The sequence below is a fragment of the Saccostrea echinata genome, unplaced genomic scaffold (assembly GCF_033153115.1).
Source record: "Saccostrea echinata isolate AGI-Se365-2 ecotype Australia unplaced genomic scaffold, CSIRO_AGI_Sech_v1 ptg000054l, whole genome shotgun sequence".
Lineage (NCBI taxonomy): Eukaryota > Metazoa > Mollusca > Bivalvia > Ostreida > Ostreidae > Saccostrea > Saccostrea echinata.
In genome coordinates, this window is record NW_026889803.1 from 9,628,020 (window position 1) to 9,641,514 (window position 13,495).

General features: G+C 31.2%; 2 protein-coding genes across 2 annotated transcripts in view; one reads left to right on the forward strand and one right to left on the reverse strand.

Moving 5' to 3' along the window:
• LOC133172714 (thioredoxin-related transmembrane protein 2 homolog) overlaps positions 1-13,495 on the reverse strand; it is a 284,179-nt gene that overhangs the window by 185,377 nt on the left and 85,307 nt on the right. The gene's annotated exons all lie outside the window — the stretch shown is intronic.
• On the forward strand, positions 296-10,297 carry LOC133205636 (transmembrane protein 222-like). The gene is made up of 6 exons (XM_061341475.1): positions 296-453; positions 3,136-3,220; positions 3,392-3,423; positions 5,200-5,293; positions 8,189-8,319; positions 8,663-10,297. Exons 1-6 carry the CDS (start codon positions 299-301, stop codon positions 8,748-8,750), a joined length of 585 nt encoding a protein of 194 aa, XP_061197459.1. The 5' UTR covers positions 296-298; the 3' UTR covers positions 8,751-10,297.

Consider the following 13,495-nt stretch of genomic DNA (forward strand, 5'->3'; position numbering starts at 1 on the left):
AATTTGCTTCACGGAAACAATAATTCCGTATAATAATTTCAACTCTTCATTTAATATTGATTTTGTACTTCCTGTAAAGGGCGAATGAGTAGTTATTATTTATAAAATAAACACACATGCTTAAATAATACAGATGAAAAGTTAAAAGAAATGAAAAATCCCGATTAAAAAATAGTAATTGAACATTTCATTCTTAATATAAAAAATTGTTTTAATGATTTCAGGTCTATGAAAATTGAAAGCACCAATGTACACGAATTTCATGCATAAAAAATGAAAAATAACTTCTCCCAGAGGAATGGATGACAGGGAAACAAACAAAACTACAGCTTCTGAAAAAGTGGCATTTAACAACATGACAGGCTATCTACCTTCCCACAATGGCGTGAGAATAGATCATAATAAATGCAGATATCCCCACTGCATTGTTTGGACACCTATTCCTTGTTTAACGTAGGTATATATTGACTTCTGTAGTTCTGATGGTGATCAGGTCCAGTACAATCAGTACATTTAGCTACGTAGCTAAAATTACCTACCGTAGCTTTATTTACCTACCTCAGGTAGCTTTATTTAGCTATTTCAAGCCAACTTTTCACAATTTTGCTTTTTATTTTAAAAAGACAAAAAGTCGCAAGAAAATGTCTACTAATATTTATTCTAGGTATCATTTAAAAAGCAATCTAAAGCAGAGATAGTTTTAACATTGCTGCGTTTGATCACTTTTAAGGGAAATATGTATTCCCATTGTTTGAGTAACTGTACACACCTTGTGCGCGATGAGGCGTGGATAAGTATGATTACTTCACATTGTGCTCATGTTAACCAAAACTGGTTTTCTTTGTTATTACACTCAAAAAGTAACTGTTAGGTCACAAATTAACTGTTGTATATAGCCCCAAAACTTTTAGAACTTTGATTGCAATTGCGCAAATAAAGACACATCTCCAAGAATGATTTTTTCGTGAATTGTTTTCAGTTGAGTTCAAAGTTGAAAATTATCACTGCATCAAAGTGCAATTTTCTGCACTTTCTGGGAAAAATTCTTATTTAAGAAATAAGTTTGATTTAGTAGCTAAATAAAGCTACTTCAGGTAGGTAAATGTAGCTATGTAGGTAATTCAAGCTACGTAGCTAAATCTAGTGATTGTACCAGACCTGGTGATAGAGGGTTTCATTTTAATCAAGCCAAGTGAAATTGTTAAGTAGTTAGATAAACAACTCAGTTAGATAAAAAAAATTATTTATCTTTTAAATAATTTGACAGAGCTATCTCATAGCAATTTTCATACCATTAGAATAGATTAAAAAGTCATCAAAAAAAAAAGGATGAAAGTGACAGTTAACCCCTAAATGAAACACAGGTATTTGGGTCTTGGTTTATAAATATGTATGTACCTTATTGATATGTAAAATAGTAAATAAGGTATGCAGGCTCCGTAATGGCGTCTGCTCAACTCGCTTGTTTACATGGCTCGTTCTTTGAAAATAACGCAGCACCTACCGATCTTTATGCACTGGACTTCTCGTAACATTGATTACTTATTGTAAAAACCCTCACATCCTGCAAATAATTCCTAAAACGTGATTTTTAAACATGTTTTCAAACTTTTCGTTAACTACCCGGAACTGAGTGCAAATACTAAAACCCGATTCAAAATGACAAATTCCAGCCATTCAGACATTCCAATTTAAATATAACTTGAATCATCCCAAAACTATTTTTAATCTTCTTGGAACGCCTCTAGAATTTTGAAGTGTCTGAATATGTTAAATGAAATAAAATATGTGAGTATTGTCTCTTTACACTTTGAGGGACTGAATGTTATCCACTGGATAAGTTGAGGAATAGAGAAGAATGACTACTTATAGGAGTAAAAAAAAAAACATGATTGGCCTCTACTAGTCTCAGAGAAACAGTTTATACAGATATACACTTTTTGTACAATCATGTTGTTAAAAGTTACATCCTTCTCTGAGTCATGAGGCTCATAAGGCAGGTGCTTATACCTGGTTTATGTGGAGCTAAGCAGATGAGAGTCATTGACTCCCCCATGCGACACTCCATCATAGGTTAACCCATTGCAGCTGGGTTGACTGACTCTGGCTGAGACAATGCAGATAAAGTGCCATGTCTAAGGACACAACACACAACCAAGGACACAATACACAACAAGTGTCCACAGCTGGGCTTAAACCAGCGAAATTTAGGTGTATGACCACCAATCAAGCTGTGTGCTCCACTTTGTACGTGTTCATACATGTGATAAATTTTAGAAGCAAATACTGTACAGGAGCCTTGAAAATACTGCAATTTGGGTAAAAATACTGTACATCAAAAAAACGTACAAAATATCAGCCAAAAAGCAACATAAAAGGTTCATTTTTGTTACTAAATTTCAAATCAAATGTAATTTAAAAACAAATGTACCACTGCATGTAGTGTAAATTATGGCAAACAACTTTTGCAGCTTTTAGAATTTCAGCAATCCCCATGGTCAGTGTTGAATTCTGTAAAAGATTGCAGGTCCATAGTAAACAGTGTAACATGTTGGAGTCTCTGTCTCCAGTCATCTGCATTTTGTTTTCATGATACTAAAGCACCTCTCTGACTCTGTCTTAGACTTGAAATTCTTATGGCTTAAGTGGGTGATTTATAGGAAACCACTGCATATATACATGTACATAAGTATTTGAAAAAAAACCCCATTAATTCAGTCATTCGTAGACAAGATTAATCAAAGCATTCTTTCCAAAGCAGACCATGGCTACAGTTGAGGTCCTGAAGTCAAAAATTATAGTTGTTTCTGAAAGGTGTTGTACATGTAAAATATGAAAGCCCTAGCTTCTCTCATTCAGAAGTTATTACCAATTAAAATTTTAAAAAGTACTGAAGGTTAAAGTTTAAGATTAAGTTCACAAGGTCACATCTTACTCTTCTCATACAATCAAATCCAGGTAAGGCAATTTGAACTTTAACGTACACATGATATTTGACATGTTGATATTTGCCATTATTTTTATGTCATCTCAAAAAATAAAAAAATGTGCCATTATAATATACCTATATGGCCTTGACTTTTAAACTAATTGTGAGGTAAAACATATACATTGAAATTCTTGTCAAAATTTCAGGTGGCTGTTTCCATTTATTGGGCATATGGGCATTGCTACTTCAGCAGGAGTCATAAGGGATTTTGCTGGACCATACTTTGTTTCGGTAATATCTATGTCCATATTGATGAAATTCTGAAGCTTCAATTTTCCTCCATTTCTTGGTTCTTTCCACAATGAATTGCTTTCAAAATAGTAAGCTTCACTGGTGCTTGAATCATTAATTATAATTAAAAACTACTTTGGTAAAGATAGTGTTTTTATTCTGATTTATTAGGAAGATGATATGGCTTTTGGAAGACCGACTAAGTGAGTATATGTTTTATATTTGATAGCAACTATACATGTAATTGCTGCATATTTCCTCCCTATAAGAATACTTACTTACTTTGCTGCATCAAACCAGGTTATGTTCTGTGCCTTTAATTTTGCCCTTATACATCATAACATGTAAGGATTGGGAAGGAATAATTTATAAACCAATCTATGTGTGGAGGTTTAAACAGTTATTCATAGTTCACATATACTCGTATAAAATAAATTCTGTTGAATGAAGATTCAAATTTTTTTGGTGGACCCAAGTGGATTGCATTGTTCACAATCAGTGTCATTACACATGACCACACTATTTTTTTTTATCAACTAGGTTTATGTATTAGATTTGCTGAGAGTTTAAATTTGGGTATTAGATATTCACTTTCATTTTAGGGAATGTGAAAAGTAAAAATGCTGTGTATACTATATATACAGTAGAGAATATATAATATACAGTTGGACTTTGGTGTCTCGAACACAGATATTTCAAATACCTTGGATATGTTGAAGTGACTGGGAAGTCCTTACCATGTATTTCTTAAGTATTTTACCGTTGATATCTCGAACCCTCAGATATCTCAAAGCTTTCACTCAGTCCCACCAAGTTTGAGATAACGAGGTTTGACTGTATGTATATTTTAATTGAAAATGTATTTTAATCAAGAAATTTGGCATTTTTAATTCCACAGAATATTAATTGAATTATTGGAACCTTTTATATACAAATTTTGCATTTTGTTAATTGTTGTGCTGAATTGATGTGTAACTCCATGTTATTTTCGACGAAATACCATCATATATTGAAACAAGAATTGTAAATTCACCCAAAACCAAATCTGACATGTAACTGTTATACAATGTTTTAAATTTTCCCTGGGAGGATTTTTGGTTAAAATCCTCTTGTAATGTCACTCAATTTGTTGGAGCCCTCCATTGTTTTTTTGGAATGGAGAGTTGCAACAATTCACATTGAAAACACATTTTTGATTGAATCATATATTATGTATATAATTAATCTTATAAAAAAAATTAGGGATGTCAAATCGGTCAACTTTTGATAATCGGTTACTCGGACATTTTTCCGATAGAGTACCCGGGTACTCTGTAAAATTGCAAATGTTATTATTTAATTGTTAATTTGTTAAACCCCAGAGCTGTTTTTATCACGTTTTATGAATGTATATTAACATGGAGTCCAACGGAAATGATTTTTGGTACTAAATTTATTTATAAAATAAACACAAATGATGCAAATAATACATCAAAAATTACAGATGTTTAGGATCTATTTTTTTTTAAAAATTGAAACAGGGATGAAGATGTTTCAGTAAATTTCTTTTCCAAAAATTTGAATAACAGGTAAACTTGAAAGAGATGCTTTCTCAACAAATTATAGGACTTTTCCATCTCTTCTGATATACAGCTAATCTAAATTTAACTAGCAGCTCCCGATCAGCAGATGGTTGCTTTCAAATAATAAGTGGTCTTCAAATGAATCGGTCATTGTCAAATGATATTGTAATTTTATAAATGATGCATAGTAGCAGTTAAAAATACATTCCACAGAGATTGCAGTGCTGTTGTAAATATTCTTTTTACATTGGAGGTGTATTTATACATGAATGTACCACAAGGTATATCCAACATATGTATCTCAACTTGTGAAAATTGAAGGAAAATAATATGTATAACACATGACGCTCAACTAGACACAAATAAGTAAGTAAGGGTTGTCCCCCTTTCTTTATAAAGACTTCCTTTTTTCACTAGATACTGGCAGCTGGATCTAAACAATGTTCCCAAAGGCAAGGAGAAGTGGGACAAGTCTGTGGCAGAAGCTTCAGAGGAATACAAACACAGAATGGTAATACACAGTCTCTGTCAGAACGAGAAACTCATTTTTAACAAGGTTTATAACTCGATGCATTTCATTTCTAGCTTCAAAAGCTCAACTGCTCATAAAATACTGTTTATTATAAAATAAAAACTGCTGTGAGGAGTCACTGACCTTTAAAAATAATCCCAGAATATTTTAGGTTAATCTTCAGAAATGATGCCAAATTTGAGGCATGATCTCCTGCAGTAGTAGATTGTGCTGTGAACAGCCAGTCAATTGAATTTGAGAAGTTAGAATGAATTTTTGAATACTGGTTTATTATTCTGGCAGTAATTTGACACATAATATCTTCTAGTCCTAAAACAGTATATGTTACTAATTAAATACTTTGAAATTAAATACTAAAGCTTCAATAGTAAAATACATATTAAAATAATAACAATTTTACAATACTCTATAAATTCATCTGACCTAATTGTATGCACAAGCAAATATATCTAGGTCACTGTGTTGATCCTGAATCAGTTTCTGGAGAAAAAAAATGCTGCATTTGCAATTTTGAAAAATTTAATTCTGAATCAATTAAGGTAAAGATATTTTTGTCTAAGGATAGTCTGTTTACTTAATATCAATTTTAGATTACATATGATCTACTGCAATGATAAAAGATTCTTGCCCTACCCATTCATGATTATCTAATGAACAATTCACATTTCTGCAGTTAAAATGTACAATTTGATTTTATCAGTAATTTACAATTTTTTACCCAGCCTCAAGGGAGGGAAATATAAAAAACCATAAACTGCTATTTTAACTAAACACTGGGAAATAAAATTGATGATCAGCACTTTGATTGCAGCATTAAGCCAGCGTGAAGCAGTAGAAACTCCAATAGGAGTAGAAAATCAGATAATTGTTTTAATTCTTGCAGCTCATGAAATGGCCTTAATTTTTGATTTAATAAACAGATGTATCTATATCAGTTAATGTTTAATCATTTTCCAAGGTGTACATGGAACAGGTGCTTCTGCACTTTTAATAGGAGAGATTTGAACTCCTGTTGTGCGAAACATTATGTAATATCATTTCAAAACCCCATATTCTGCTCAGGCTGCAAACACTCTCCGAAGTTATACACTAAAAATATTTTGATTTGTGAAGATAAATGTTTATCATTGAAAGTTTATGTTAGTTTAATGAGAAATAAGTTATGCAAGGAGTTTTGTTATTGATGATATTATTTATTAGAACTTGAGTTTACACCTCATCACTGACTGCAGAAGATTCAGCATTACATGTTACAGCGGTTTTCTTAAAATTTAACATATTATATATTACATTTCAATACTTCCATTGTTTAATTTTGCTAATCTGAAAATATTGAATGTATATCCTTATCCTGTTTAACATAGTGATTGTTATCTAGTATACTTTGAGTTACATTTGAATTATTCCTTCTATTTTTAAGATCCTTGTCCAATGGCTTATAGTTAAATCCTCTCATTCAACTGATTATTTTCTCTTTTTTTTCTTATGAAAATTGATTGTTGATAATCAAGTGACTAACACAATCAACTTCTAAACTACAGTTGAACTTTGGTATCTTGAATATCATGGATATGTCGAAGTGATTTTAAAGTCCCAACCATTTATTCTTTAAGTATTTTACCCCTGATATCTCAAATCTTCGGATATCTCAAAGTTTTTTCTTGGTCCCATGGAGTTCGAGATAACAAGGTTTGACTGTACTTCGATCTAGTTTTTATTAAGTCATCTGTATGAAAGAGTTCTGAAGAATTAAGTGTCAACTGTGTCATGGCTCTTCCATCAATGTAACTTATGGACCAACAATACAATAATTTACATACTTTCACCCACTTTTAACATATAATTTATATAGATATAATTACATGCATAAACTATAAAATGTTTTTCTTTGTTTTTTAATATCGGGATTAACGTGTACAAACATTGCAGAAAAGAATTTCATTACCTGGTTATGTGGGTTATATATTTTTTTTTCTGCAATGTCTCAGGGAGACAAAGGGAGATAATTAAGAAATCATGAAAATAGGATTTGTTCATTTAAAAATTAAAATAGTTTCTCAAGACCCATTGTATTAAAGCAGAAAAAAAATGGTGAAAACAGAATGTGACCTCTTGATAAGGATGAGGCTGCAATAGGAGGTCAAAGGTGGTTTGCATTAAAATACATAGGAAACAATATTCTGTTAAAGCTTCTTCTTTAGAGCAACTGGGCCATGATTAGTCACATTTATAGTTACATATACTGACATCCACAAGAACAAGAGCGATACAATTTAAAAAATTAATATTGGCCTCAATATACATGTATTATAAATAAAATTGTTGTAAACATAGACTTTGATGACCACAGTATATGGTTTTCATTTATCTTCATGTTTATATTCATTTGCCATGAAGAGAACGAAGACTCATGTAAGCATTGTGACCTTACTGGTCTATGAACCTCTTGTTTAAAGAGTTGCTTCATTGAGTTTTAAATAAACAACTCAACTTGAAAGTCTTATTCAGATAAAATATTTATGATTTAGATGTTTTACTTAATGAACATGTATATTTCATACTTCCATGAAGATTATTTATAACCAGAAAGTTTGCCAATTTTTTTTATCGAAAGTCATTCAGTCAAGGTCACAAGAATTGGTGTGAAATAATTAACCTCAAGGCTATGTAATGCACAGACAAAAGATGTGTGATAGATGGGTGACAGCTAGTTCACATAAAGAGAGCAAAGGTCATTTAGAAAGAATTAAAAAAAGAGAAGTCCAAAAAGCATTTACTTTCAGTTTGCATGTGACTTATGCACTCACTTTAAATTAATAACATAAAGAACTTTGTAAAATCTATAGTATCATTTCATCGCAATTTTTATTTCAGCATAATTTGTGTTGTGATAATTGCCACTCTCACGTTGCCATGGCATTGAACTTAATGAACTACAATAGCAAGTCCAACTATAACATGGTGGTTCTATGTTTGCTGATGCTCATCCATGGGAAATATGTCAGGTAATGTCTTATGTAGCTGGAGTACCCTGCTGCTATAATCCCGGAAAATTAATGTAATTATTTTACTGTGATGCATTTTGAAGTGAAACAGCATGGCTGTAAAGATCCTTGACTTCATTTTTTGTTTGTATTTAATTAAGTCAGGAAAACCCCCTTTTGCACTTTACTGAAGGATATTAAAAGTAGGGTTTTGTTCACTATAATGGATTAAAATTAAGTACAGTATGTATTTGGAGCAGATAATTTAGCATTTACTATCTTAAATGAGGATGAGGTATTCATGATATTCTGTTTTTGTAAAATCATTTCTTAATTATTTTGTTGTTGTTGTTGTTTTTTCCAGTGTGTGTGGATTCCTGAAAACATGGTTACCTTTCCTGATCATGGCATCCATAATAACAATTGTTTGTGTGCTAACTTTACATGTGTGAAGGAGGAGGAAGTCTATGATACATGTAGTTAAGATCTTTTTAACCACCATTTATTTTTATTAAGTTGGCTTTTGACATTAAAGAAATCCCTATGACTTATTATACTTTTGTTAAGTAATTCTGTTGGTGATATTTGTAGTGTAACTATTGTGTTGTACTATCAGACCACCAAAAATTCACACATACACTCAACAAAGTTACAGTAACCTTCAGAATGATTTGTATTCAGATTAGAATGCTTCCATTTATCACGAGTGCATTGCAGATTCTGTGAAGCAAAAATATTTTGGATGGACTTTTCGGAAAGTATGTAGAGTAAGCTTGATAACAGAACTACTTTTCAATAATAACATGTAATTAATTTGAAAATTTTTAATGTTATTTTTTTTTTCAAAGAAAATTGAGAAAAGGCATTTCCTAAAATGTTATTAGGAGTAGTTTTCAAAAAAAAAATATAAATAGATATATATATTTACTAGTTATACTGTATGTGTACTTAAAAAAGCGAGCGTCATATTTTAACAGCTTTGGTGCAGACACCGATGCACTAATTCATGAATACTGCTAAGAAATCATTTATAAATACAGGATACAGTACGGACCTGTATAGCTCTTATTTATGATTTCGCCAACTCCATACCCAGTGACTGCGCTAAATTTTGAATATGCCAATTTATGTACATGTACAGCATCATTGTAATAATTCGACTGCAATTTAAAAATGCATTCTGATCAAAATTAGTGGTTTAGAGTACTTTTTTAGTCCATTACTGAATGAAAAAATACAACTATATTGCATACTATCTGGATGAAATATATTGTATTTTGCTAGCTCAATATGGAACATAAATTTAGCAATATAGCTCTATTTTCAGTGAGAAAGTTTTTTTTTTCTGAAATGAAAAGGTTAAACCTGGTATAAATATGTAGAGGGGTTCTGTTAAGTGTTTCATGTTCCATATGGAGTAATATAGTTTCAGACTTGCAGAAAAAGGAAAGTTAACTTGATATATATATACTGAAAATTTATTAGTTATTTTAGATTTGAAATGCTTAAATTGTTAGAAAACAGCTATTTTTGTTCTTTTTTGAAAGCACATTGTAATATATGCACATTAAATTTTCATTACAGAATCCATGTACTTTTTCTTTCAAGAAAGGAAGTTGAAGTATATGCATTTTGATTCATCTTGCATCTTCTTAGATTAAAATCTAGATGTACATCATCTGTCACATTACACAGTAAATAGAACAAAATGGCACCATGTTGACTTTGTCAATAATTATTATGTATTTGTTGTTTTGCTAAAACTATAAACTCATTATTTTCCAAAGAGTTTTCAAGACAAAGTTTTATTCATCATTATGTGAATATGAATACATAGTATTACCTTTATCATTGTTAACTTTGTATATATACTTGTTATGTAGTGGTACATACAGACACATTTAAGCAGTCTGTTTTCTTTGTACAGGTATTTAAATAGTGTCAATTATTGTTGAAAATTTAAAAAAAAAAATGGAATAAATTAATCAATTTTGCACAATTTCTAGTTTATTATTTAGAGATAATTTATCAAATTAAATTTTCTTATGTATGACCGGTAAGCAAGATTGAAGGAAAAAATTCTATGAACATGACTTTCATTATTCGTCTTAAATCAATGATTTACATATTATCTTCTGTACAAACTCTGCTGAATGTCAGTGGCAATCCAGAAATTTAAATAGAGAAGGGTATGCTAAAAAAAATTATATCCCTTCCATCTATAAAAAGTTGGAGGAAACACTTGGTGGTGGTGGTGGTGGTGTTTTATCTACTGTATTTCTTTCTTTCTTTTTTTTTTTTTGGGGGGGGGGGGGTACTGTAACAGTTATGCATATGCTGACTTAAAAAAATATTCGATGTCTACAGGGCAAAGTTGTCTGATAAATTTCTATGCTAGTTCATCCTGATAATAATCAAACAAAACCAAATTGATTTTAATTTAATGTTGGATGGCTTTTTTCCCCCTTCTCGGCTGACTTTTTTCATTAAAACATTCTAAAATCATTTCTTTTTCTTGATAAGAAAATTAGATTCATTATGTATATGCATTTTAAACGATTCATTTGATAAGCTTTTTAGGTATAATGGTTTTTGTTTGTTTGTTGTTTAACGCCCATCTCGAGAATTTTTCACTCATATGGAGACGCCACCACTTGCCGGTGGAGGGCTGCAAATTTATACCTATGCTCTGCACTTAGGGCCATTGAGCAGTGAGGGATCTTTTTCGTGCCAACACCTACTGCGACACGGGACCTTGATTTATACGGTCTCATCCGAAGGACCAGTCTCCACGTCCCAAAGTGGATTCGAACCAGCGACGTAAGGATCAACTCCTTACTCCGCGACTCTAGAGCATAATCTCTACCTACGAAATAGGTGATGGTCGAACAAGGCATGCAAAATGCTTATAGCTTCAAATATATTAAAATCATATTCAGTTGTGTGAATTTAGTATTTAGTGACGAGAGGTGTGAAATTATGACGAACAAAATTTATTCAATGATTAAAAAAACTACGTGGTATTCTTTGGGTTCAAACCCAAGCAATTTAAAATCCTGTATAACAAATTTCCCTTCGAGACTAACACGTTAACAATTATGCTGTACCGCTCATAACAAATAATAGCATCTAGATCATGTTTGTGATATGACCCTTGAGTAAATGAACTTCAATTCCTGGAAAGATACATCTTAAAGTACATTTTCTATAGCGGGTCCTTGCTCCATGTGTTTGTTAACCAAAGGTTGTATATTTTTACGCATACTTTGAGAATCATCTTTCAAAAAAATGGAGCGAAGATCTACTGATATGGAAAAAAATGTGTTTTAATATGAAGAATTGATCATTTATAATTTCAATCTTTGTGAGATTGTTGCGATTTGTGAAGTTTTTACAAATAAGTATACGTTAATGTTAAATGAAATATCAAAGAAAATTGTGTCATATTGAAATTGAAATTTTAATTTTTCACCTTCTTAATTGTCGCACAATAGGCATTTTGCTCGCTTTATTCGCCAATCTTCTTTATTCATTGTTTGCAATATATGATAAAGATATATCTGGCTAGCACATCCGACAATAATTGGCTATTTTTTGTATATTTTCGTACGTACACGTAAATATGTAGGTACTAGTAATCACAATTAGATTAAATTGAGTGGTTATTACCAATTTCAAGCAATACTGTGGGCATTTTTCAAGGAAATCGAGAGTTCAACAAATTAAAGATTTGTATATGATTCTTATCGTTATCAAAGATGAACAATATTTTTTCTATCTGTTCAGCTTCCATCTATTTGAACTGAGTTCTTTTCACAACAGGCCTTGAACTATAACTTAGTCATAGGAACCTTTGTCACTTTGTTCTGCGTTTTATACTGGGATTGAATTCAGCGTCCTATAGGTTTCAAAGATAAATATAATATAGTTGAAATTAATGCGCAAGATATGCGTGCATCGGATTGTTTAAATGCAAATCAAGCTTGTTAAAAGTCTCTTATCATTTCCATGATACTGAAACAAAATGCTAAAATTCATAATTTTCCTCTGTAAAAACATCTGTGCGGAGTAGATTTCTAGTATGAATTTAACATTACTCCTCGGGAGTTCAAACATAATCACATTTTTCTGCTCTCAAATCTGAAAAGTTTCATGCCTAATTTCAAAAGGGAAAACGGCCATATCATTTTCTTAAACTCTTTGAGTGTCTCAAATTATGAATGTATCTTTTTTTATTACTACAATGTTGTTGCAAAATTCATGGAGGTCAATCATTTGTAATGTGTATAATGGAGAATTCTTGCTTCTTGTTAAAGATGGAGTGAATTAGAAAAGGCTTGCTTATATTTCAGTTCTTAAGTTAAGGACATACGCAACGTACCATACCTACTGATAATTTTTCAAGATATTCTTAATATAAGATTATAGTGCCATCAGATGTTCGTAGACAAAAAATCAGTATGCATTACCAGGGGTTTTGAAAAGATATCAATTGATGAAAATTCTTGTATAATTCAAAGAAAAATGTACAAAAATTACTGTACATTGTATATTCTGGATATTTTGTTTATCCAAACTTGTTTTAGAAGAAGTGTACAATAGCATATATAGACATTAAATTATAGCACACAGTTCCTTTAAGTATTGGAACTCTTCAACTCCAGGGAAAAAGACAATAAAGTTCAAGCTACGTTGCGTATGTCTTTAACGAGGTTGGATCCTGATATTCAAAGTCTTAAACTTTTTTTGTCAAGTATATTTTTAGTTTCTACACACATAGCTTAATCAAAAATCAAAACAAAAAATGGGGGTCAATACGCTTCTTTTGGCGCTACGGTACATTTAATTTGACCTTTTTGCACTGAAATTTGTGTCTTAATCAAAAATCACATCTTCGACATTTTCCCTCCAATGTTTTTATCAAAATAAATCATGGGACAAATTAAACTATTAGTCTATTTAAAAAAAGACACTTCAAAATTGTGACTAAGAAAAAGTTTCAAATTGCTTCGCATAATCAATTATTTGACCTTTCTGCACTCACAAAATGTGATTTTTCTGGCATTAAAAATTTAACAAGCAAGAAAATTATTTTAAAGTCTTAAACTTTTTCTGAATTTAGGCAGATTGATCAAAGTTATCTTATATATTCAGAAAAGAAAAACAAAAGTGGGGGTCTATGATGTAAATTTTTAGA